Source organism: Mesocricetus auratus, unplaced genomic scaffold, assembly GCF_017639785.1.
Source record: "Mesocricetus auratus isolate SY011 unplaced genomic scaffold, BCM_Maur_2.0 Super-Scaffold_100018, whole genome shotgun sequence".
NCBI classification, from domain to species: domain Eukaryota; kingdom Metazoa; phylum Chordata; class Mammalia; order Rodentia; family Cricetidae; genus Mesocricetus; species Mesocricetus auratus.
Window position 1 is genome coordinate 4,650,952 of NW_024429199.1, and position 24,423 is coordinate 4,675,374.

General features: G+C 42.1%; 2 protein-coding genes across 14 annotated transcripts in view; one reads left to right on the forward strand and one right to left on the reverse strand.

Annotated features, from left to right (window-relative positions):
* The first annotated feature begins 11 nt into the window (after positions 1 to 11).
* Positions 12 to 9,869, forward strand: Fam229b (family with sequence similarity 229 member B). Of its 13 annotated transcripts, XM_040728210.1 has the most exons (6): positions 176 to 369; positions 1,716 to 1,847; positions 5,835 to 5,863; positions 6,658 to 6,815; positions 8,439 to 8,577; positions 9,654 to 9,869. In XM_040728210.1, the coding sequence occupies exons 5-6, from the start codon at positions 8,453 to 8,455 to the stop codon at positions 9,769 to 9,771; spliced, it is 243 nt and encodes an 80-aa protein (XP_040584144.1). In that variant the 5' UTR covers positions 176 to 369; positions 1,716 to 1,847; positions 5,835 to 5,863; positions 6,658 to 6,815; positions 8,439 to 8,452; the 3' UTR covers positions 9,772 to 9,869. The 13 variants fall into 13 exon arrangements, with proteins under 13 accessions (XP_040584143.1, XP_040584148.1, XP_040584141.1 ...); XM_040728209.1 differs by lacking the exons at positions 176 to 369; positions 1,716 to 1,847 and adding an exon at positions 12 to 99; XM_040728214.1 differs by lacking the exons at positions 176 to 369; positions 1,716 to 1,847 and adding an exon at positions 46 to 99 and having other exon boundaries at positions 6,661 to 6,815.
* Positions 9,870 to 17,832: 7,963 nt separating this feature from the next.
* Positions 17,833 to 24,423, reverse strand: part of Lama4 (laminin subunit alpha 4) — a 139,250-nt gene continuing 132,659 nt past the window's right edge. The window contains exon 38 of the mRNA XM_040758219.1: positions 17,833 to 18,120. Coding sequence (XP_040614153.1) covers positions 17,975 to 18,120 — 146 coding nt within the window. The 3' untranslated portion in view covers positions 17,833 to 17,974. The remainder of the gene's footprint in view (positions 18,121 to 24,423) is intronic.

The window sequence follows — 24,423 nt, forward strand, 5'->3', positions numbered from 1 at the left end:
GTACCCAGTGTCGTTCAGCCCCGATTTCGGCCAGGAGCAGGGCTTCCGCGCAAGCGCATTTGCGGCTAGCCGTTACCATAGCGACTGGGCCTCCGGCAGGTAAATCCTAGCTGCCTTATCAACATCCTTGGGCATCTGCGACACCGGAGGCCCCGGTAACTGAAGGGTAACTAGGTTTCGGAGTGGCATTTTAAATAAGGGTCTTTAAGACTGGTCCCGGGCTGTGAGAGGCTCACAGTCTTAACAGCCAGGGCGTGGGTCAGATTCCTCGGGATGGTGCCCTAGAGTCGTTATCTAACAGAAAACGAACGTCGAGGAGCTCGGAGAAACCTCAGACAAACAGGCTTTTCCGGGAACAGCTGGAGCTAGGTACACCTGACCAAATATGGCACAGCTTTTAGAGGCCAACCTCAAACTAACTTTTAAGGTTTCGGGAGAATTCAAAAGCAATTAAGACATAAACCCAGCTTCAGACAGCCAGCAGTGTACTTGAACACACATACGCAAATGTACTCAAAGGACAGGACCTAAAATACTATGTGGCACGGACAAGGAGAGCAGAAATATTCAGTGAAACAGGTGGTCTCAGGGGCTGGAGAGATGGCTCAGAGATTAGGAGCACTGGCTGCTCTTCCAGAGGTCCTGAGTTCAATTCCCAGAACCACAGGATGGTTCACGACCATCCATAATGAAATCTGATGCCTTCTTCTGGCCTGCATGCATACATGCAGACGGAATACTGTATACACAATAAATAAATCTTAAAAACAAAACAAAACAGATGGCTTCAAAGTTATGGCATTTGATGTATGTACTATATAGACAGGATTTTTTTTAAAAAGTGGGGATTGCAAAGTTAGAAAAAAATCAGCTATTTCCAGAAACTGAGTTTTTACTGAATAAATTAAACAAGATTTAAATTAAGAACTAAATTAAGAATTTAGGCTAGAGAGATGGCCCAGTCAATAAAATTCCTGCCACAAGTATGGGGTCCTCAATGCAGATCTCCCGCACTTACAAAGAAACCAGGAGCCCATACCCCTGGGCTTGGAAGGGTGGAAAAGGGAGGACCCCTGGAGTACAGCTGAATCTGTGAACTCCACGTTCAATGGGAAACAATGTCTTTAACAAGCAAGATGAAGAATGACTAAGGAAAACACTTCATGTTTACATCTTGCTTCCACACACACAGAGACACAAATCCTCAGCAACTCTAGTACTTTAATGAAATTAATATTTTCCACAACAGTTCTGAGAAACCATAAAACCTTTAGTCTTGATTTAACAAGAGTTAAATTATACTTGCTCTTAATGTGTTGTGACATTAACTACAACCTTATTCTGCCACCAATATAAATAATAGTTGTTATTAGACAGTTTTGAAAGATGCGGTTTGAAGTTGTAGTGGATTATTTATATTGCTGAGGCCTTTCCATATTTTTGGAACTTTACAACTTTCGTTACATCTCTTGTAACGAAGGGGCCGATTTTAGTCAAGAAAAGTTTGAAGTTGCTTCATTTACTCTTACTTGTTTATTGGGAAGCACACAGTCAGTGGTGAAGGTACAGTGAGATTCTTTGGGCCTTAATGTTGAAATCCTCAAATCAGGGGCTTCCAAAATTTGCGAAACTTCGACAAATGTGTAAGTTGTGCTGTAATTAGGTTGAGTCGGTAGATTAAGATGCCAACTCACTTGGTGTTCCGGCCTTTGCAGAGCTCTGCCCATGCTGTAGTTCCCGTCATTCTCCAGAAGTCACACAACAGCAAGGAGTTGTAAAAAAGTTCTTACGAGTTTCGTCAGTAACGTCAGTCTGGAGTGAATCAGATGTGTCTGTTTAATCGCCAGGTGAAGTAGAGCCTTCTACACCAGTCACACCAGGACTTTTAGGGCAGGCACATTTAGGTTAGCCAAGATGGAAACAGCTCAAGGGCAGGTTATCTCCAGTCATACATGCAAGATTTTTTTTGTATGAAGTCTTTGAGGTTTTGGGGTGCAATTGTATCAGAGTAATAAGTGATTAATACACAGAAGAAATAGATTCAGCAAGATTTTACATGTTAAATGTCAGCAAAAGAAAGTCACCCATAGTCATGTCGATAGGTGATGGAAAAGGAAGGAAAGGGAAATGAAAGAGAAGGAGAGAGGAAGGAAGATAACATGTTAAGATGGGCGAGGCACCGGATATGAGATAAAATCTAACCTCAGGAGGAGGAAAGAGCATTTACTAAGTAAGCTGCACTGTGGAACAATGTAAGAACAGAGTAACCAGTTACTAAAGTAGTGTGTTGAAAAATACAGGCTGATTGAGATAAAGGAAACAAGGAAACCAATTAGAGTCAAAACCACCTTTAAGGGTTAATGGACAAGTTTTAAAATCATGGAAAAAGCAGACTGGAGGGATGAAATCAAATTATTGATACAGAGAAAAGGCTTGAAGTAATCACAGAATGCTGAGGGAAAGGTGACATTTTTGAAGCTATTAAAATAATATTCATGGGGGAGGCAAGATGGCTCAGCATAAGATTAGTAAATACCGGGGCTGGAGAGATGGCTTGGTGGTTAAGAACACTGGCTGCTTTTCCAGAGGTCCTGAGTTCAATTCCCAGCACCCACATGGTGGCTCATAACCATCTGTAGCGGGCTATGATGTCATCTTCTGGCATAAAGTCAGACATACAGATAGAGCACTCATACATAAAATAAATAAATCTTTAAAAAAGATTAGTAAATACCCCTGAAGTAGAGAACACAGACTACACAAGGGAAAATATGCTTAATGATATAAAACAATGAAAAACAGATCAAAAGGATACATCGTATTCTGCAGTATTTCTATAGTGCAACCAACATCAATAACTATATTTTGGTTAAGTTATTCAGTTTTCAGAACAAATAATCCTTTGGGTTTCTGGGAAAGAAATAAGGAGTGGGATGAAGAAAAACCAATTAGGCTGCTTTGACTGCTCCATAACAGGCATATCTTTATATTCATCTGTAGTGTTGCATCCATTGTTAGACATTCTAGCCCAATCCCAAGGCAAAATTCAATTAATTACTTTCAAAAAATGAAACTAAAGTCAGTGACCGAAACATCAGTTTTAGAAGTCAAACATTCTGACATAGTTTCAATCCAAAAATAGACTTATTTGATACATGCTGAGGGATGAAAGTAGGAAAATATTAAGAGTCATTGTTCTGTATAATGAAACCACTGTGTTTCTATAAGAAGCAGGAAATTTTGCACATACCATACAGACACTGCAATTAATAACCTCCAGTCTCAAACCTGAGCCAAGGTGTTTCTGGTGTTGTGTGTCTTGATGGCGTCGGTAGTGCGTGCTCAGAACCACGGCTGCGGTGAGATTCCATGGTTCAAGACAGGCAAGCACTGCCAGACACAGGACAGATTCATTATATTTCTTATCTTTAATCAATTTCTGAGTGTTGTGTGTTCAGAAACCGTTGATGGTTGTCAAATATTTCCTTTGGTTACATGACCCCACAGTTTAAGAAGCCACAATCTAACACATTTAGTACTGGGTGTCACTGGAAAACCTCTACAGGGTTGTTAGGACAAATAAAATATGTTCAGAAGAAATTCTATTTCTATGGCTTTCCAATTTGTCATTTAAGTACAATTTGATTTTGTGGTCACCTATCCACATTTATTCTTGTACACCGTCATTTCTGAATCCATCTCTCGTAGCTTGACAGTCAGTAGCAGACACCAAGTTGGTAAGATTGCCTTCCAGTCTCTCTTTGCACTTAAGTCCTTAGCTCAATGATCTGAATTACAGGTAATTACAGTTTTCACACTTTTTTTCTAGACTGGGTACAGTTTGGGAGGTAGACAGGTGAATCTCTGTGAGTTTGAGACAAGTGTGCAACTACAGAGTGAATTCTAGGCCAGCCAAGGCTACACAGTGAGACCCTGTCTCAAAAAGGAGACTTTTCCTCTCCTATGACCAACATGGGTCACTATACTTTAAACTTTCAATAACAGACTATTGCCAACCCTGCTAATGAGTAATGTGAAGTGGTTTGTAGTAGTACCTAAGTTTGGACCTAAGTCTGGACAAACTAGGATAAACTTTGTAATACTGGAGACACAATCAGCCTTAACATTTCAGTGGTATCTAAGAATAAATGTTCATCTTCTGCATACAACAAATGTCACTCAGGGTTGTCTAGGGTGTTACCTAGGCTGATGGGCTGCCATTATTTGGTCTATTGCTGGTTTATTTGAAATCGATGAATAATAATTGTACACATTTACTGGATATAGTTGCTATATGTTTGTATTTTGGGATGATAAAATTCACATGTTTTACCTCATATACTTACCCTTTTTATAATGAGAATACTTGAAATTGATTATCAACTTTTAAGTTAGAACACATTATGTAATCATTATGCTATTCCGTAGATTTCTAATATTTCTTTTCAACCTACTAAAACTTTATGCCCTTTGAAGATGCCTTTACTCCCCATCTCTTCCCTTTCTGATAACCACCATTTTACCCTCCTCCTTAACCCTTTAGCTCTCACACATAAGTGAGACATGTAGTGTATGTCTCGCTGTGCCTGGCGCATTTCATTTAACATGCTGTCTTCGAGAGGCTCCTGCATGTTGTTGTGAATGACAGGATTTTCTTCTTTCCTTCTCTCCTTGCAGTACTGGAATTGAGCCCAGGGCCTTGTGCACGCCAGGCAAATGCTCTACCACAAAACTACATCCCCAACTCAGGATGGCTTCTGTTTTTAAAATGCCAATTAGTATTCCATAGAGCACATTAATTTACATGGTTGGGTCCAGTTCACACCCACAACATCTTATGTAAAGGCTTCTTATAATCCATAGATCATTAAGTAGCAGAGACAGATTAGTCCTAATGAAAGACTCTCATGATGTAGTTTAAGAAAACATAAAACCAATTTTCCAGAAGCTGTGTTTCTGTGTTCCGGACAAAAATCTAAAAGGACTTGGAAGACTAAAAGTAAAATTATTCATCAATGTAAAATTTTCATTGTCTGGTAATACTTCCCAGTATGCAAAGATGACGTCTATAACTAGGAAAAAAATTAATCAGTTAAAACAGACCAAGGGAGGGCCACAAATGAAAAGATTAGTAAACAAGAGCATGAGTAAACAAGAGATAAAAAGAATAATATCTGAGCTCATCCCCCTCCTTTAGAGATAGTCTGATTATACAGCCTTTGTTGTCCTGGAACTCACTATGTAGATCAGGCTGGCCTTGGACTCAAGAGACCTGACTGCCTCTGCCTCCTAAGTGCTGGGATTAAAGGTGTGTGCCAGCACATCTGGCCATATCAAACTTCTCACTGGAAAAAATGAAAACCAAGAAAGCCTGGAAAGTACTTAAAGCAATAAAAAGAAAATAAAACTGTTACATTTGGAGCAAGTCTGTTGTCTGATTTCATTATACCACCTGTGCAGAAAACGACAAAATCTGTGACAAATAAACCACTACAATGGTATTAAAAGGACTTAAAGAATAATAGCCTTGAAGATACTTTACTTTGTGGTTTTAGTGCTATTTTACATATAAACTTTTGGTGATCTTCTTAGAATTTCAGTGCTAACATCTTGTCAAAATTCATACCCAGTTTTGATGCCCAAACCCATCATCTTTTCACTGTTACCTTGTCTCAAACACAACTTAAACTTTTTCTTGCCATCTTAAGAAACTGACTAGATGTTAGTCATTTGTTAGCTAACAATGGGCAGCAATTATTTCAGTTGCAAGACTGTGACACAGTAAGTTAAACTCAGTTTTCTCTAAGATGAAATTGTGATCCATATATTTACAGATAACCCTGGAAAGAGAAAGAAGATAGAGGTAAGATTTTTACCCAACATAAACTTCATTCCTAGATAAGACACCAGTTTTCTTTAATTTAAAGTCTGAAGCACAGCGATGGGGACTGAGCATACCATGTGGTTACCATATGTAGATGTGTAGATATGTACATTACTGCCTGACTTAAGGCTTAAACTAAAGCACTTCAAAGTGGGACAGACATTGAGTGGAGTAGCTCTGGCTACAGAAGCCCAGAACGGGGGCAGGGGGATAAGAAGGAGTCCTAAGGATCGGATTAGCAGAAAAGAAACTCCAGAACAAGGAACTAGAATAACAAGAGTGTACAAAAAGGAGCCTTCCCTTGGCAACCGTCATTCTCTCCATTTGGGGATTTCAAGGCTGTCTGGATGAAACTGGAAAATGACGTGGACCAGGCATGACAAGAAATGGCCCAGGACATGAAGAATTCCAGGCAAGAAGAGATACAGAATCTCTTCTGAGCCTTTTAGCTGAGACCAAGGGCAGAGACACAGGAGCCTGGGTCTGAGTTTCACGATTCTGAGGTGGCAGGATGGTGTAGACAGACAGACTGGATGACTTGGTGTTGATTGTCATAGGAAGTCTGGGAGGTAATGAGGAAGAGGAAATGGTGAATAAGGTGGGAAGAATCAGGAGTGTGATTTTATGCAGATTGATTAATTATATGTCTCATAGATTAAGATACGTAATGTTGAAATTAAGGCACTGACAAGAACACAACTCTAAAATGCTTAGTTTTTATTGAACATTCATCTTGTTAGCAAAGCCACAAACTGATATGCTTCATTCATTAGCAGGCAGGAAGCTATGTGAAAGAATCTTCTGATGTCATAATTTCTGGTGTCACTGGAACATTGACCAACATTCCTTTGGCAAGTCTAGACTTCTATGGAAAGTCAGTAGAAGCAATTGATTTATTCACCTCTATAGGAATCACACTTGGCCTATTTTGGTAAGTCTATGTTTCCTTAAGCATGGTAGCCAAAGATTAATGTTATCTAAATTACATAGATAGTTAATTAAACCACAGGTGATTGTGTTTATACAAGATCATCATTGAGTAAAATCCCCTTTCTTGATAATGGTCACAGTCTACCAATCAAATTCTTAGAACTTAATGATTTAGTTTTGTTATTACTGCCAATAAATACTTATTTATTAGAAATAGAAAACTAGGCATAGGAAATACTTTAAAGACATTTTCATGTTTCCTATCCCTGGTGTATTAATATTTGAAGACATGTAAATTTACTAAAGATAGAATTATTAAATGTCTATTGTGTGCCCAGACACTTCTAGCTATGAAGGAGTAAATGGTAACAAAGATGAACAAAGAATGGTTGAGGACATTTAAAACATTTACTAAAAATAATTAGGGCAGGGCTTCTCAATAGGGAGAATTTTTGCTTCTCTCTCTCTCTCTCTCTCTCTCTCTCTCTCTCTTTCTCCCTCCCTCCCTCCCTCCTTTTTTAAAATGTCAAAACACTGGGAGAAGGTTGTTGTTGACATCTAGTGGGTGAATACTGAAGAACATTTTACAATGCCTATGACAATTTAACTTTCTCCCATTTATAATGCCTTTGATAGTCTAACTTTCTCCAGTTTAGAATCATATGATCTCAAGTGTCCACAACATCCTGGTTGAGAAATCCCGAATTACAAAATTATAGGTGTTACAAAACAAAAAGAGAGAGTTCTATGAAGACCTAGACAATAATGGTTATGGAAGAGTTCTTTCTCTAAGAAAGGGAATGTAAATTCAAATCTAGTCAGTGAATCCACTCTAGCAAGTAAAAGGTGGGAGTAGTGGGAGGCAAAGAGTTCCAGGGACAGGAAAAATAGGCAATAATAAATTTATTTGTGTACATGTATTGAATACACTTAATGTCTCCCATTTATCTGTGTGTTTACTAATGCTCAGCATCTACTAAAGAATAATAGCTACCACTGACTGAGTTCTTACTGTGTGTCAGGCATTGTATTTCACATGATTTATCTCCTTTAAACCTGTTACCTGAAAGCAGATATTATCATTGCCCTTGGTAATATAGACAAGTGTTTTCACCAAGGTCATGATGCTGGGATGTAATGTTAACTCATCAACCCAGCTCTCCCAAGGCTTGCTTAACTAACACCCTGTAACATGGGGTGGGTGGACTAAATGGTTACAGGAACAAAAGGGTTATCTAAAGGTGTCTAGACAGGCATAAAATTCTACTCAAAGAAAGCCTGCAGTAGTGGCATGGAAGGGTAGAGAATGAAGACTCAAGCTTGTTGATTTCAGTAATCGTGGGAAGGCAATTTGATTTTTTCTTGTTCCACAGTAGAGATACCACTGTTAACACAGGCTAGCCACAGTGGGCATAGTTAGCTTATACTACTTGGAGTTATTTAGAATTTGTTATAAGAGTTTAAATTGTTTATAAGGGATATTTGTATAATAAAGTATTTTATAGATTTTTTTCAGATGTCTCCTTCTGAATGTTTTTTTTACACATATAACAAAATTATAGCATTAAAATGTCAACTTATCTTGGAAGATAAGCACCATCTTTATTTTAACTTTGTACCCTAGGATTTCAGTGAATTATGCCTTTTCGGTTTGGGACCCAGCCAAGGAGGTTTCCAGTGGAAGGAGGAGATTCTTCGATTGGGCTAGAATCAGGCCTGAGCTCCAGTGCTGCCTGTAACGGGAAAGAGACGTCACCCAATAGGTGAAGTTCACTCATTTTGACAACTGAGGTTATGGGTATTGCCTATCATCATGAACTCTGACATTTAATATTCACAAGAAAAATTAAACCTGGGGATTCAAACACTGCTGTCATTAAATTAGTACTAACGAGCCCAGATTTAACAGTCTATAATTTTGAAACTTTGTAAGTCTAGACTAATCCTTCCCCTATCTTCATAAATTTTTTCTAGATTGTGTCTATATTCTCAAGATCAACATTAAATTACCAGTATAACTATGTGTAGGGAATTGTTCTAGGTACAAGACTACAAATGTAAAAAGAGATAGAGACTTCAGATTTAGTGTCACTTGTATTAGATCATTGGCTGAGAATACAGTAGAGTGTGAAAGTACTGTGAGAGAAATCACTTTTACAAAATCGAAGCAAACTATTATAAATAGGATTTGTCTCACTCCTCCGCTCTTTACCATAGCAAAACTGCAAATAATACACTGCTAATTCTGTTAGTGGATTAGAGTTCTGGGACCACAGAGTTGAGCTTAGTAAGGTCAGTACTTTAAGAGCTAGAGTTACTTATGGATGAAATTGGTGAAAATATCCAAGGATGATTGTTTGGTGGAAGTGTCAGAAAAGTTGCTGAGTCACTAAATACATTTTGGACTCATGTCATTTAAGGGTTATTTTAACTGAGATTCTATCAACATTTGAACATTAGTCTGCTAACTTTCACCCCACAAATGTCCTAGTTTGAAATTACTCAGCCAACGTGATTGAAGGTTCATGTCTGAATTAATTTCCATACTATAATCACTTATGCATTTTTGCCACTTAGTAATTATTGTATACCCCTGAAAATGAACAACTGGAGTATTAATTTTATTTTTATGAATTTCTCATAATTAAATATACAGCAATAGGCATGTTTTCTTTGCTATGTAAGCGTAGAATCTCATCAGGACCTCTGTGTTATTGATTTTTGTGACATTCAGAGGTCCAGATTTGAAACAGTTGAAAAGATAGTGAATTTTTTTTTTGCTTTGGAAATAACTCCCTATTTAGTGTCTTAACTACATATCATTTGCCCTTTCATTCAGGCAACTCCGAAGATGCCCTGGAAGTCATTGCCTGACAATAACTGATGTTCCCATCACTGTCTATGCAACAATGAGAAAGCCACCTGTGCCAAGCAGCAAGGAAATGCATCCCAAATAGCATCAATAAGTCTTCTGTCAAGGGTTGACTAGGTCAAGGGTAATGGGCCAGTATCATCTTATGGTCTGTCTCGTAAACAAATAAAGGTGGTGGCACGACGTGGGTGATGCTAATAGTTGAATATTTGATTTTAATAAAACCGGAAATGTGGTTGGCAGAACACACACAATGATAAGCCACTGGTTACAACTTAGAAAGCACCTTAGAGATCATCTGTTCACAGCAGATTACTGGTTCAAGATGCCACCTGATCCATGTTGGTCATAATGCCAGATGCTTGGAGCTTATTCAGAGCTGAGACATTTGAATTTTCATTAGTTAAAGAGAAAGTCCACACGTAAGTTGGGCTCTGAGTCTTGCCTCTGTAAGTCTAAACTCCCTCTACAAAGAGAGACAATATAGCTCTGCCAAAGCCTGAAAATAATATGAGACTCAAGGTGATGCCCAATTAACACAGTTGTCTATCAAGTAAAGATACAACACTCTCTAGACAAAGAAAACTAAATCTAGACTGAAAATTGCCTAACAATAGGAAAATGGCAGGAAGGAAGGAATGTCATGAAAGGTGGGAATGACTGGTGTTTCAATCATAATTAAAAGTCCTTTCTACCCCCTCCTTCTTCCTATCTATCTTCCCTTCCCTCTCTTCCTTCTCCTCCTCCTTCACTTTCTCCCTTCTTCCCTCTCTTCTCTCCTTCCTTTCTCCCCCTAGAGATCCAACTCAGGGCCTCCCACATGCTGGAAAAGTACCCTACCTTACACTGTAAGCTACCTTAACACATGACCTTAGAGCTTAGTCCTTGCCACAGTGCGGATGGTGCTAGACTCAATGAAAAGTGAAGGCTGCTAAAGGCAAGACTGATTCCAGGGAACTCCACTGGGACAAAGTGTGAGGGGAAGAGATAAAGAAAACAATGACATAAGAAGCATGTCTTACAACTCCACAGTTAAAACAGTCAGTCAGAGGCACAAAAGTAACGACAGCACACTTTTTCATCAAAAGACATGTAAGAAGACAGTAAAGCACCAACCCCACATCGGACAGGGCTGATCTCCAAAATATATAAAGAATTCAAGAACCTAGACACCAAAATAGCAAATAATACAATTAAAAATGCGGTATAATTAGTGTATAGATGTACTTTAGAAGCCCATTACACATAAAAGGATACTCCCTCAGCCTAGACACACGGGGGAGGGCCTAGGCCCTGCCCCAAATGATGTGACAGATTTTGATGATCCCCATGGAAGGCCTCACCCTCCCTGGGGAACAGAAGGGGGATGGGATGAGGGCTAGGGGGGTATGGGAGGATGCGAGGGAGAGGAAACTGGGATTGATGTGTAAAATAAGATTGTTTCTAATTTAAATAAAAAATCTAGAGAAAAAATGGGTTACAGATCTAAACAGAATTCTCAGCAGAAGAAACTCAATTAGCCAAAAAGCATTTAAGGAATTACTAGACATCCTCAGCCACTAGGGAAATGAAAATCAAAACAACTCTAAGATACCATCTTATACCTAACAGAATGGCTAAGATGAAAAACATTGATAATAGCTTATGCTGGAGAGGATATGGAGTAAGGGGAACACTCCTCCATTACTGGTGGGAGTGCAAATTTGTACAACCACTTTGGAAATCAGTATGGCAGCTTCTCAGAAAATTGGGACTCAATCTACCTCAAGACCCAGCAATATCACTCCTAGGCATATACCCAAAGGATGCACAATCATACCATAAGGACATTTGCTCAACTATGTTCATAGCAGCTTTAATTTTGTAATAGCCAGAACTTGGAGACAGCCTAGATGCTCATCAACCAAACAATCGATAAGGAAAATGTGATACATTTACACAGTGGAGTATTACTCAGTGGTAGAAAAAACGACATCTTGAAATTTAGAGGCAAATGGATGTAACTAGAAGAAATCATACTGAGTGACGTCACACAGACTCAGAAAGACACAGTATATATTCACTGTATATAAGTGGATATTGGATGTAAAGCAAAGGATAACCAGGCTATAATTCACAGCCCCAGAGAAGCTGGGTAAAAAAAGGAGATTGTAAGAGGGACACACATAGGAAGGGAAAATAGTTAAGATCTCCTGGGTAAACTGGGAAAGGGCAGAAGGGAGGGGGTAGGGGAAGGGAACATGAGAGATCAAGAAGTCCGAGTTGGGGGAGCCAAGGGGAGAGCAATGAAAGAGACATCTTGACAGAGGGAGCCATTATGGAGTTAGAGAGAAACCTGGTACTAGAGAAATTCTCAGGAATTCACAAGGATGACCCCTGCTAAGACTCCTAGCAATAGTGGAGAGGGTGTCTGAATGGGTCTTCCCCTTTAATAGGATTAGTGACTGCCCTAATTGTCATCATAGAACCTACATCTAGTAATTGATGGAAGCAGATGCAGTGACCCACAGCCAGGCACTGCTGAGCTCCTGGATTTCGGCTGAAGAGAGCGAGGAGGGATCATATGAGCAAGGGGGTCAAGAGTGTGATGGGGAAAACCACAGAGACAGCTGACTGGAGCTAGAGGGAGCTCATGGACTATGGACTGACAGCTGGGGAACCTGCATGGGACTGAACTACACCCTCTGAATGTGGGTGACAGTTATGTGACTTGATCTGTGGGGGTCCTTGGCAGTGGCACCAGGACCTATCCAAGAGTCCCCCCGTGAACTGGACTTTTGGAGCCCACTCCCTGTAGTGGGATAACTTGCTCAGCCTTGATACAGGCAGAGGGGCTTGGTCCTGCCTCAACTTGGTATGCCAGACTCTGCTGACTCCCCTGGGAAGGAGGAGGGGACACCCTTTGCAGAGTGCATGGGGGATGGGGAAGATGGGAGGGGGTGGGAGAAGGGAAGGAAAGGGGAACTGGGGTTGGTATGTAAAATGAAAAATAATTTTTTAAAAATAAAAACTATATGAAATAGCATGTTAGTACTTGATTGTGATAAATGTGTAAATTGTAAAGTTTTGAATTATCTCTAATAACAAATAGAATAATTATACAAACAGTAGGACTGAAATAACACTCTAAAAGAAGACAGGAAAAAAGGTAAAAAGAAACATTTAAATCTTAGATATTTATATCAGTTACAAATGTCTAAATTTTATTTGCAGCAAAAGACTATCTTATTGGCCAAAAAAAAGTATAAGCATAAGCTGTTTACATGAACTCACTTTAAGTTTAAGACTCACAAATTAAAAGTCTAAAGGGCTGGGGCTGGAAGATGGCTCAGCAGTTGAGAGCACTGGTTGCTCATCCAGAGGACCAGGGTCAATTACCAGTACCCACATTGTGGTTCACAACCATCTGGATTTCCAGTACTAGAGAATCTGATGTCCTCTTCTGGCATCTGTGGGCCCTGGACACATGTGATACACACACATACATGCAGACAAAATACCACACCCATTAAATAATCTTTATAAAGTTAAAAGGATATAAGTAGAAGGGCATGCAAACATTTATCAAAAGGTTGGAGTAGCTATGTTAATAATTACTTAGATCTTCGAAGTGCACTGAGCCACAGACACTGATGCAACTGAAAGGAACAATTCTACATTTATAATACAGGTTTTCAAGTGGTAGAACAAGAAAAAAAATCAGAGAAGACAAGGAAACATGATTTAGTTGGCATTCTGAATGCCACTTCTTAAAGCCAGAATAGTGTGTATTCTTTTCAAGTTTCACTATTCTAACTACATTATGGGTCATCAAAGCTCAGAAAATTGAAAAACATTGAGTATGTAGAGCATTCAAAGTATATTCAACTAAAGAATTAAATTAAAAACAACAAAAAACCTAGAATATAAAAATGACACAATTCTAAATAACCCTCGAGTAAACGGAATGAGAGAAGTCACTTTGAGCTAAATAAAAGCACATATCAAAACATGTGAGTTTTAGCTACAATAGCACACAAAACTGGACCATTCGATTATTTCATTAGAAAGGGATAAGATGGGTGTGGTGGCACATGCCTACAATCCCAGTAGGGTGGCATAGAGCATTACCACAACTTCTAGACCATCCTGGGTTGCAGAGTAAGACTGTCTCAACAAAATAGCAACGACTACAACAACAACAACAACAACTAGAAACTCCATAAAACAAAATGAGAAGCTGGGGGGGGGCAGGTAATCAAGCCTTACTCTCAAAAATAAGCAGAGAAATAACAAAGATAAGAGGAGCTGGTGAGATGCTTCTGCAGGTGATGATGCTTGCTGCCAAGTCTGCTGGCTTGAGTTTCATCTCCAGGAGCCATGTTGTGGAAGGAGAGAACGGACCCCATAGGTCATCCTCCGACCTCTGCACATGCATCAAGGCATGTGTGTACCTAAATAAATGTAATAAAAAACAAGAAGCAGAGAAATAATAGAGGAAACAGTGGAACCCAAGCCTTTTCTTCACATGATGAGTAAAACTGATAAACGTCTACACAGAATGGTCAAGATTAACAAAAGACACAAATTCCTGCTAGTCAGGATTGCCAATGGAGCATTATTACTGATCTCACAGCAAGAGAAAGCACTTTTCAGTACTATTGTAAGTCTCCCCACATTCCCTTACATTACTGGGTACGAGCTCTCTCGGAGCATATCATACTTTTATAACTTGCTTCTAGGCTGACATTAGCTCACGGTTACTTGGAAAGCTAATCTATCGAGGCTGTGGATGTAGGTCAGTGTGAGCTCAGTATGATCTGGCTAGGTTGGCCAGAACACGTCCTCTCAGCACCACCCTGGGCAGCTTTGGAGAGATTCAAGGACTGCAGCTGACTGGCAGTGTCATTGTACGTGGTCATGTTTGTGTGTCATCCTACATGGCTATGCTTGTGCCTTTCTGTCCTGTGGTTACACAGATCATTGGGCTGTCATCCTTCAATCTCATTTTACTCCTCGATTGTCAGAGGCTCTTCAGGGAATGGTGTCCTCCACTGTGAGCTTTAGCCAACTTTATTCCCTGATTTTGAGAACTTTCTGAGCTTTCCATCTTTCTTCCAGTCTTCTCATGCCCTCAGGCAAGTCTCTTGGGCTCAGTGGAGTCAAAAGTAGAAGCATCAGGTTTTGCTTTTCTCCGATTCCAAGGATTGCCTTGGAAGCTTTTGTGGAAACTCTGCTTGCCTGAATGAAGTTCACTTAATATTTATTAACTGTATTCCTACACATGCCAGATACAATTCTGAGCTTTTTTGAACAACCCAGAAATTCACTTAGTGTATATTAGAAAAGCATTTTATTCTATGTGTATGAGTGCTTCGTCTGCATGTATGTACCTGTAGTGCATACATACAAGAGGACAGAAGAGGGTAGCAGAGCCCCCGGAACTGGAGTTACAGGTTCCAGCTGCTAAGTAGCTGGAGGTGAATAAGGGTCCATTGCAAGCGGCATTTGCTCTTAGTCCCCGAGGCATATTTCCAGCTCCCAGCTTCCAGTTTTGAAGTTGTATGAACTTTTTATGAGGAGACGCGAACGGGTGTTTACTAACAGATGGGGCACCGATGACAGAAATGTTTCTACCCAAGTGTAGCATGGGAATCAGTGAGTTAGGAGTATGGGTGAGGGATTACTGGTGACTATACCAGTGAAGAAAAATGTTCTCTTTATCAACCTTTAATTGCCTATTTTCAGGGGATGTGGGGCCTCACGAGCCCCCTTCCGCCCCACCCCAGCAACTGTTAAGGCTTATACATTTTCAGGGAAAGGCGGCGGGAACTGTTTTATACCCCTCATTAATGGGCCCAATTCCTAGCCAAGGACTGAAGTAATCATTACTGGGCAAAGTGTAAGCAAGTGTGTGCTGGGTTTCCGCACCAGAATGTGAGGGTAAGTGTTACAGCTTTGGAACTGCAAAGGTATCCTGACTTATGGGGAATTTCCGCCAGGCTACCTAGAGCCCCAATAGGACAGTTCTGGAGGGGTAGAGCGCAATCGGACAGCTCAACCCTGGAGAGAAAGGTGTCTTGACTTCTCCGGAAGCCAGGCTACCTGAAGCTGGGGTGCTGTGGGGTGTGGTCTCCCCGCAAGGTATAGCTTCTAGAGAGCTGAGCTCTGGTCTGTTCCCCTAGCCTAGTGTCCTAGCAGAGAGAGCTAAGCGCTTCTTCCTCGGCCGAAGATGTTACTTCTTCGGCTATAGTCTGTTAAAGGGGAGGCCCCTGCACAAATGTAGCAATCTTCTCCAGCTCCGGAGAAGAGTTGTTACTTTTTCTGCTCAGTTTTGCTCAGCCCTGCTAAGTGAGCGTCTGAGCAAGGTTTTTTTTGGTTGCTGTTATTGTTTTGTTTTGTTTTGTGCTCAGTTTCCCAAGGGGTGTCTCAGCAAGTTTCTTCTACTGTGCGCGGTGAATGAAGATCTTCATCCATGATTCTTTTGAGAAAGAGATTTATTTGAAAAGGCAGAGTCTAGGAGACTTGTTGCCTCTGCCAGGGTGGGAAAGGACAGTCAACAATTGAACAGGCAGAGGAGCTTATATAGGGCTTCTTAGGGGCAGAGTTTTCCCAAGGAGAAGGTTTTCTGCTCAGGGATTGGTTAGTTTTCCTGCTCAGGGATTGGTTAGTTTAGTTGGTGAGGGACAGAGATGGCTGTGATTTCAGGGCCAAATTGTCTTTCTTTCACTGGTCCTTTTTAGCCTTTAGGACCAGGACACATTTCTTTCACTGGCTCAGGTTTCAGTGTCAGGGCATGTTTCTTAGGGCCTGTGTTCAGGGCTGAAAGTGTTTCTTTGGCTGGCCCTGTTTCCTTACACAAAGGATAGAGGATGTGTCATTTTCTGTCTACAGAGTGGCAATGCCAAGATTTACATGCCTGGGAACGTGTGCCCTGAGCGTCTAAAATCACATTTCGGTTGAAATCTCTTCAGTTTCAACTTCTACTAAGTACCTGGTTTTCTTGTTTCATAATCTAAACTCACAAGAGAAAATATTCAGCTGTTCACACTCATCCTTTCATACCAGACAGTGTCAGCTGCGGCCATGTCAGAGAGGAAGGGAACACAGGTACACAGAGGGTCTCCATCAAACAAGGTCCCCTTCATTTTGTAGGGCTCTGAATTGGCAGGGACTGTGAATGATCAAAAACACATAACTCATTTTTCTCCTTTATCAAGTACTGACAATGACATGCTTAGCAAGAAGAAGGAGGAGGAGGAGGAGGAGGAGGAGGAGGAGAAGAAGAAGAAGAAGAAGAAGAAGAAGAAGAAGAAGAAGAAGAAGAAGAAGAAGACCTTTTTCATTTTGAGTCTGGGAGAGTGAAGTCTTATATAAGAACTGATTTAAGTTTATGTAAATGGCGAGGCTTTGGTTTCAGAAGGCCACTGCGCGGTGCTAAGTGGTACCCTGACTCGGGATTCTCATTTTCTGTGTATGAGTGTGAAGTTCTAACTCTGTAAAAAGGTGGCCTCCTTTCAGTCCAGAAAAAAATTAAATTATATGTAATTACCTTTTCTTTAAAAAAGTTATGTGTGTATGTATGTCTATACATACATGAGCCCTGTGACTTTTGATGCTCACGCACACATGTGTCCTGTAAATGCACACATGGTACTTGTTGGGAAACCACAGGTTAACTTTCCTGAAACAACTATGGGGACTACAGATCTAACTCAATTAAGCTTGAGCTCAAGCACCTGCTTGTATACTTGGATTCATCTCCCCAGTCCCATAAAAACATAATCCATTAGAGCTGTTACTAAACCAGGTACTCCTAATGTAAACTGAAAACCCTCCTGTAAGGGTGTAAACGGGTCATCCGATTTTAGGTTGTGAACAAGTCAGGAAATGTAAGGTAAGAGAAAGCATTCGAGGACGAACATATTGGAAATACGTTGAATGATCTCCCCTGAGAGGCTGCTCACTTGGGGGACACAGTGACACCTGGCTTGTATACCAGGGCTGGTTTGGAAGTTCTTCTGTTTTATTATAGAGACGGGAGCAGTGACTTTGCCAGCTGAAGAACATGCATTCTCAATATAAGGAATTCTGCTGCCTTTTCAATTGCTGCCCACCGCAGACATTTTGGATCTGCAGTATAAATTCAAATAAGAAATAGGAAGCGGCCGGTCTCTGATTTATTGAAATCCCCTTCAACCAGGTGAGAGCTGTGGTGGGGAGGGGGTTCTGCCCCTTCCCCCAATGGCTCTGTGTTTATTTCAGTGCTAGGAAGAGTTCTTGTCGGCAGGGGGCTATGTCCCACCATGTCAGGCTGTGGGGCAGGAGTTGATGCTCACGGCGCCGCTGACCAGGGCTGCTTTACTGAAGCTCACTGGTCGCCCGTCAATCACAAAGTGGCGGATGCAGCCTGTGAAGGGTTTGCCGGGAGCCAAACGCGGTGTCAGTAGAGACTCTGAAAAGAGAAACACAAAAAGAGCAAGAATGTCAGTGGGGGAATTCCAAGCTCCAGTATTACCTCCTGGTGAAAAACTGGAAAATTGCTCAGGCTGTCAAACTGATTTCCGCATCAGCGATGGCACGGGTTCTCTAGCAGACTCCCAGGACCGGCCCTCGTTCTTGAGGAATGAGCACCCTGGGGTATTTTAATGTTTGCCATGTTTTCTCTGATCACATTTCTGTGCATGCTGTGGCTGTCTTCCAGGGCTGAAGCTCACCGCTTCCACGTGAAGCCTCAGCAGTGAGTTTCCATGATCTACCTGTGCTGTCCAGAGTTAATTTCCCCGGGGCCTCATTTGCTGACTATGTTTTGCTGAGAAGGGAAGAGGAACTTGAGCTTCCATATTATTTTTGGACAGAATTAATGTTTTTGTATAATTCCTATCTTCATTACCCTTCACCCTTAAGCCTCTACATCTCTGCCAAGTGTATAGAAATTGTGAGAAAATGATGAATTCAAATGAGGTAAAATATAATTTTCCTGAGCTCAGAGCTTAAGAACTATAAATAGGGAAGCGGTAGATAGCATGGACTTTGTATGGACACAGGCATCTTGTGGTTATGTCAGGGAATCTTCTCATCACTGCAATTAGGCACCTAGAAGAACCTGTGTTTATATTAATTGTACAGATACAATTAGGTGTGTTGGGATGAGAGAAGCAATATAATTTAAGGCAACTTGGAGAGCTCATAAATATTGTAAAATTAAAATCCATTCAGTCAAAGCTCGTTATTATAAACACACAGCTATGTGAGTAATGGTGGAGAAAAGAAAAAAAAAACACTTGGCAATCTGACTCGGGAAGGAACATAAAATAGGACACCAGGCAAACGGCACCAAGCAGCTGTCGCTGTACATTTTCTCTGCAGGGTAGGGTAAGTATGCACGGAAGCTGTGCACTGAAAATAAAGCGTGGGAACAGCATCCGTCTTTAGAATGGTAATCATAAAGCGTTAGATGTGAAAGCGGCCCCAGAGAGCAGTTCCTTTTATTTGTATCTAATTCACAACCGCTACATGGTTGCAGCCTGCTCGGTGCACTTCATCCTCAGGATAAAAACCAAGTGAAAGCCTGAGAGGAACCTTCTAAGGCCTCCACCACCCTGCGCACCGTGGAGCACAGCTTCCTTTCTGCTCGAGCTGTCCACCCTTGGTTCATGCAGAAAATCATCTGGGGGAATAATTAGCATAGCAATTACGGTCTGCATGATTTACCATAAAATTAATTATATGTAGAGACAGAAGAGTACCCCAGGGCCCTAAGTAATTGGTTAACAAAATCAACGTGCTTGTTTCTGTGTTTGTGTGTGTGAGTGTGTGCATATGTGTGTAGAGCATGCACTTATGTGTGCAAAAGCTGGGGAGGGGGTGTTGTGTCTTTCATGATCTCTCTCTCTCTGTCCCATTTCTTAGAGGCAGGGTCTTTCCTCAAACCCTGAGCAGACGGTTTAGTTTCCAGCAATAATACAGAGCTATTGAGGCTCAGGGATCCGCCTATCTCTGTGGTTCTCGGTGTTGGGTTATATGTAATCTGTGGACAATACCTGGGTCCTGGAATTTGAACTCTGGTCCTCATGCTTAAGTATCAAGCACTTTCACCTGCTGAGTCATTTTCCCAGTCCCCTAACACATACTTTTAAGGATGTTTCTAAGATGGAATGAAGATGTGACTATATTTTATAGAAAATAATGTGGGGGTTTCAATAATGATAGGTTAGATTTTGGAATGAGCTATGCTAACCTCAAAGATGCTTTAACTTTTAAATTATCATATAGGCAAGTTGATTTGTGTGTGTGTAATAGTTAAATGGATTTTATTTATTACCTTTTTGTTGTTTTTTGAGACAGGGTTTCTCTGTGTAGCCCTGGCTGTACTGGAACTCGTCCTGGGCTGTTTTGTATAAAAAGGGTATCTGAACAAGCCAGGAGGAGTAAGGCAGTAAAAGGCATTCCTCCAGGGTCTCTGCCTGTGCTCCTGTCTCAATTTCCCTCCATTTCTCCCCAAGTTGTTTTGGTTACAGTGTTTATCACAGTCGTAGGAAGCAAACGAGGACATGAGAAAATGTGTTATCAAAGTCGTGAGTCATATAAGAGTGACTGGCATTTCAAGAGAACTCAGAACATATTAGATTTCTATCTATGCTTAATTTCTTTAGTTATCATTCTTGATGCTCCGGTTTCTGATAGGATTTTAGTGGAATTAATCTCGAGCATCTCAGGATGATAGAATTAATCACAGCCACCTTAAGTTATAATTGCATTTGCTGAAGCCTTGCTGACAAGTTTCCTAGGTGGAATGAAAAGCTGCTCACTCAGTGGGCTGGTGGTTCGGACTACAGGTGGCTAGTCCCAGTGGGGTGGCTCACTAGTGAATCTTTGCAGTCTGTTACATGGGTTGGACGCCCTGGCTGTGGTTTCAGGTGTATCTTGCTGGCTCAGTCTGTGGAGCTTATGGAAAGACTCAGAAGGCAGACAAAAGTCAAAAATGAAGACTGCTGAATTGCAAGGTGAAGAGCTCAGGCACTGGGAGGAACAAGCATTGTGATGTGCACACTGGAGAGACACGCTGTCACTCTCACACAGGAGAGACACACTGTCACTCTCACACTGGAGAGACACACTGTCACTCTCACACTGGAGAGACACACTGTCACTCTCACACTGGAGAGACACCCTGTCACTCTCACACTGGAGAGACACACTGTCACTCTCATACAGGAGAGACACACTTGCTGTCACTCTCACACAGGAGAGACACACTGTCACTCTCACACTGGAGAGACACACTGTCACTCTCACACTGGAGAGACACACTGTCACTCTCATACAGGAGAGACACACTGTCACTCTCACACTGGAGAGACACGCTCTCACTCTCACACAGGAGAGACACGCTGTCACTCTCACACTGGAGAGACACACTTCCTCTCACTCTCACACTGGAGAGACACACTGTCACTCTCACACAGGAGAGACACACTGTCACTCTCACACTGGAGAGACACGCTGTCACTCTCACACTGGAGAGACACACTGTCACTCTCACACTGGAGAGACACACTGTCACTCTCATACAGGAGAGACACACTGTCACTCTCACACTGGAGAGACACCCTGTCACTCTCACACTGGAGAGACACACTGTCACTCTCACACAGGAGAGACACACTTCCTCTCACTCTCACACTGGAGAGACACACTGTCACTCTCATACAGGAGAGACACACTGTCACTCTCACACTGGAGAGACACACTTGCTGTCACTCTCACACTGGAGAGACACACTGTCACTCTCACACTGGAGAGACACACTTGCTGTCACTCTCACGCTGGAGAGACACACTGTCACTCTCACACAGGAGAGACACACTGTCACTCTCACACTGGAGAGACACACTGTCACTCTCACACTGGAGAGACACACTTGCTGTCACTCTCACACAGGAGAGACACACTGTCACTCTCACACTGGAGAGACACACTGTCACTCTCACACTGGAGAGACACACTGTCACTCTCACACTGGAGAGACACACTTGCTGTCACTCTCACGCTGGAGAGACACACTGTCACTCTCACACAGGAGAGACACGCTGTCACTCTCACACTGGAGAGACACACTTCCTCTCACTCTCACACTGGAGAGACACACTGTCACTCTCACACTGGAGAGACACCCTGTCACTCTCACACAGGAGAGACACACTGTCACTCTCACACTGGAGAGACACGCTGTCACTCTCACACTGGAGAGACACACTGTCACTCTCACACTGGAGAGAGACGCTGTCACTCTCACACTGGAGAGACACACTGTCACTCTCACACAGGAGAGACACACTGTCACTCTCACACTGGAGAGACACACTGTCACTCTCACACAGGAGAGACACACTTCCTCTCACTCTCACACTGGAGAGACACACTGTCACTCTCATACAGGAGAGACACACTGTCACTCTCACACTGGAGAGACACACTTGCTGTCACTCTCACACTGGAGAGACACACTGTCACTCTCACACTGGAGAGACACACTTGCTGTCACTCTCACGCTGGAGAGACACACTGTCACTCTCACACAGGAGAGACACACTGTCACTCTCACACTGGAGAGACACACTGTCACTCTCACACTGGAGAGACACACTTGCTGTCACTCTCACACAGGAGAGACACACTGTCACTCTCACACTGGAGAGACACGCTGTCACGCTCACACCTGCTTAGGTGCTTTGCAGTGAGTGCTGGATGGGATGAGGTCTTGTTCCCTGCCAGCAGGCAGTGTACCGTTTAGCTTCACAGTGTTCTATGGTAACCTGTGACGTTTAAGTGAGAAATGTCTTCCACAGTTTTGGGTATTTGAGGATGTGCTGTTGGTACTGTTTAGGAGGTTGAGGTGGTGTGGCTTTGCTGGAGGAAGTGCGTCACTGGAGGCAGGCATTGAGAGTTTAAAGACACACTGTTTTGTGTATGTTCTCTCTGCCTCATGCTTGTTTACGATGTGATCATCTTCCTGATCCTGCCTCCACGCCTTTACTCAGCCATCATAGACTGTAAACCCTCTGGAAGCGTAAGCCCAAACAAACTCTGTCTACTACAAATAGCCTTGGCCATTGTGTTTTATTGTGGTGATAGGAACGTAACTAATACAGTTTCACAACAGTGGTAGTGTATGTTTCCTAGGGAAGAAAGATGGAAGGAAAAGCCAAGCCCAGATGATCAATAAGGAGAGGTAGGAGAAATTGCTACTTGGGAATGCACTAGAAGAAAAAAGAAGAGCAACATTTACTGGAAATCCGATTCCCAAGTGTTTGTGGGAAGGCCTGGGGCAAAGGCAGCATCCCTGAACATTAAAGAACTTCAGTCTCAGTTGGTACAGGGAGACCAGAGGCCAGGGCATGAAGGAGACAGGTGCATGCCTTCATTACTTTAATCCCGTGTGTGCTGGAAACCCGGGAAATAGTTAAAGCCATACCATGATTTCTAGGAAGGAAGCGATGTGGAGAGATAGAACTGATATGAGACAATGTTCACAGGGTTCCGACATGAGGTGCAAGGGTGGCCTTCACCACAGCCCCTTTCAGAACCAAAGCCAGGACAGAGGCAGGGGGCTGAGGAATAGTGGTGTGAGCACTTGTGTGAAATATAAGAGAGGGTTGTGTTGTGAGCACTTGTGTGAATGTAAGAGGGTTGTGGTGTGAGCACTTGTGCGAATGTAAGAGGGTTGTGCTGTGAGCACCTCTGTGAAATATAAGAGGGGGATGCCTATTGAGGGTCTTAACTATGCCTTTTGGCTCCTGAGTTATCATTGTTAACGAGGGTGTCTTAGTCACTGCTCTATGGCTGTGAAGAGACATCCTGGCCAAGGTAACATGTAAAAAAAGAAAGCATTTACTTGGCACCTTTGGTACCTTTCAGAAGATTTGCTCATCATCCTAATTCCCACTGTGGTAGGAAGCATGATGGCAGGCAGGCAGGCATGGTGCTGGAGAAGTAGCTCTCTCCCTCACGCAGGAGGGGAGGGAAGGAGGGAGGTAGGGAGGGAGGGGAGAGAGAAAGGGAGGGAGGGGGGAGAGAGAGGGAGGGGGAGAGAGAGAGGGAGAGAGAGACAGAGAGACAGACAGAGAGAGAGAGACAGAGAGACAGAGAGAGAGAGAGAGAGAGAGAGAGAGAGAGAGAGAGAGAGAGAGAGAGAGAGAGGAGAGAGAGAGACTGGGCCTGTAATGGGCTTTTGAAAACTCAGAGACTCCCAGTGAACTTTCTCCAACGGTCACACTTAATCCTTCTCAAGTAGTGCCACTCTCTGGTGACCAAGTACACACATATATGAGCCTGTGGGGCCATCCCTATTCAAATCACTGCAGCTCCTACCTGAAAAATGTCAGCCTAGAAAGAGGGGTACTTGGTTACTACTATTTTAAGAGGACACGAGATGAGATGCTTGATTTTATCTGCAGATTTTTCTTTTTTTAAATTATTGACTGCTTTTGTATGATACAGTCAAAAAATCTAGTTGAATTATTAAAATTCTCACCAAATTCCAGGTGAAAAGCTTAAATATTTCCACCTTATCTCCTCCTCTTCAATTTTCACTTTTAACTTTTCCAAGTCAGAGAAATGTAGAAAAACAATCTTGTTCAATGTAGGATAATGGTCATTATTCTAAGGGCATAAGGTAATTTAAGGGGGCCCGTAAGAGTCTTCTCACTATACTGAATTAGACACCATTTAGATGCTGTTTACAGGACTGTAGATG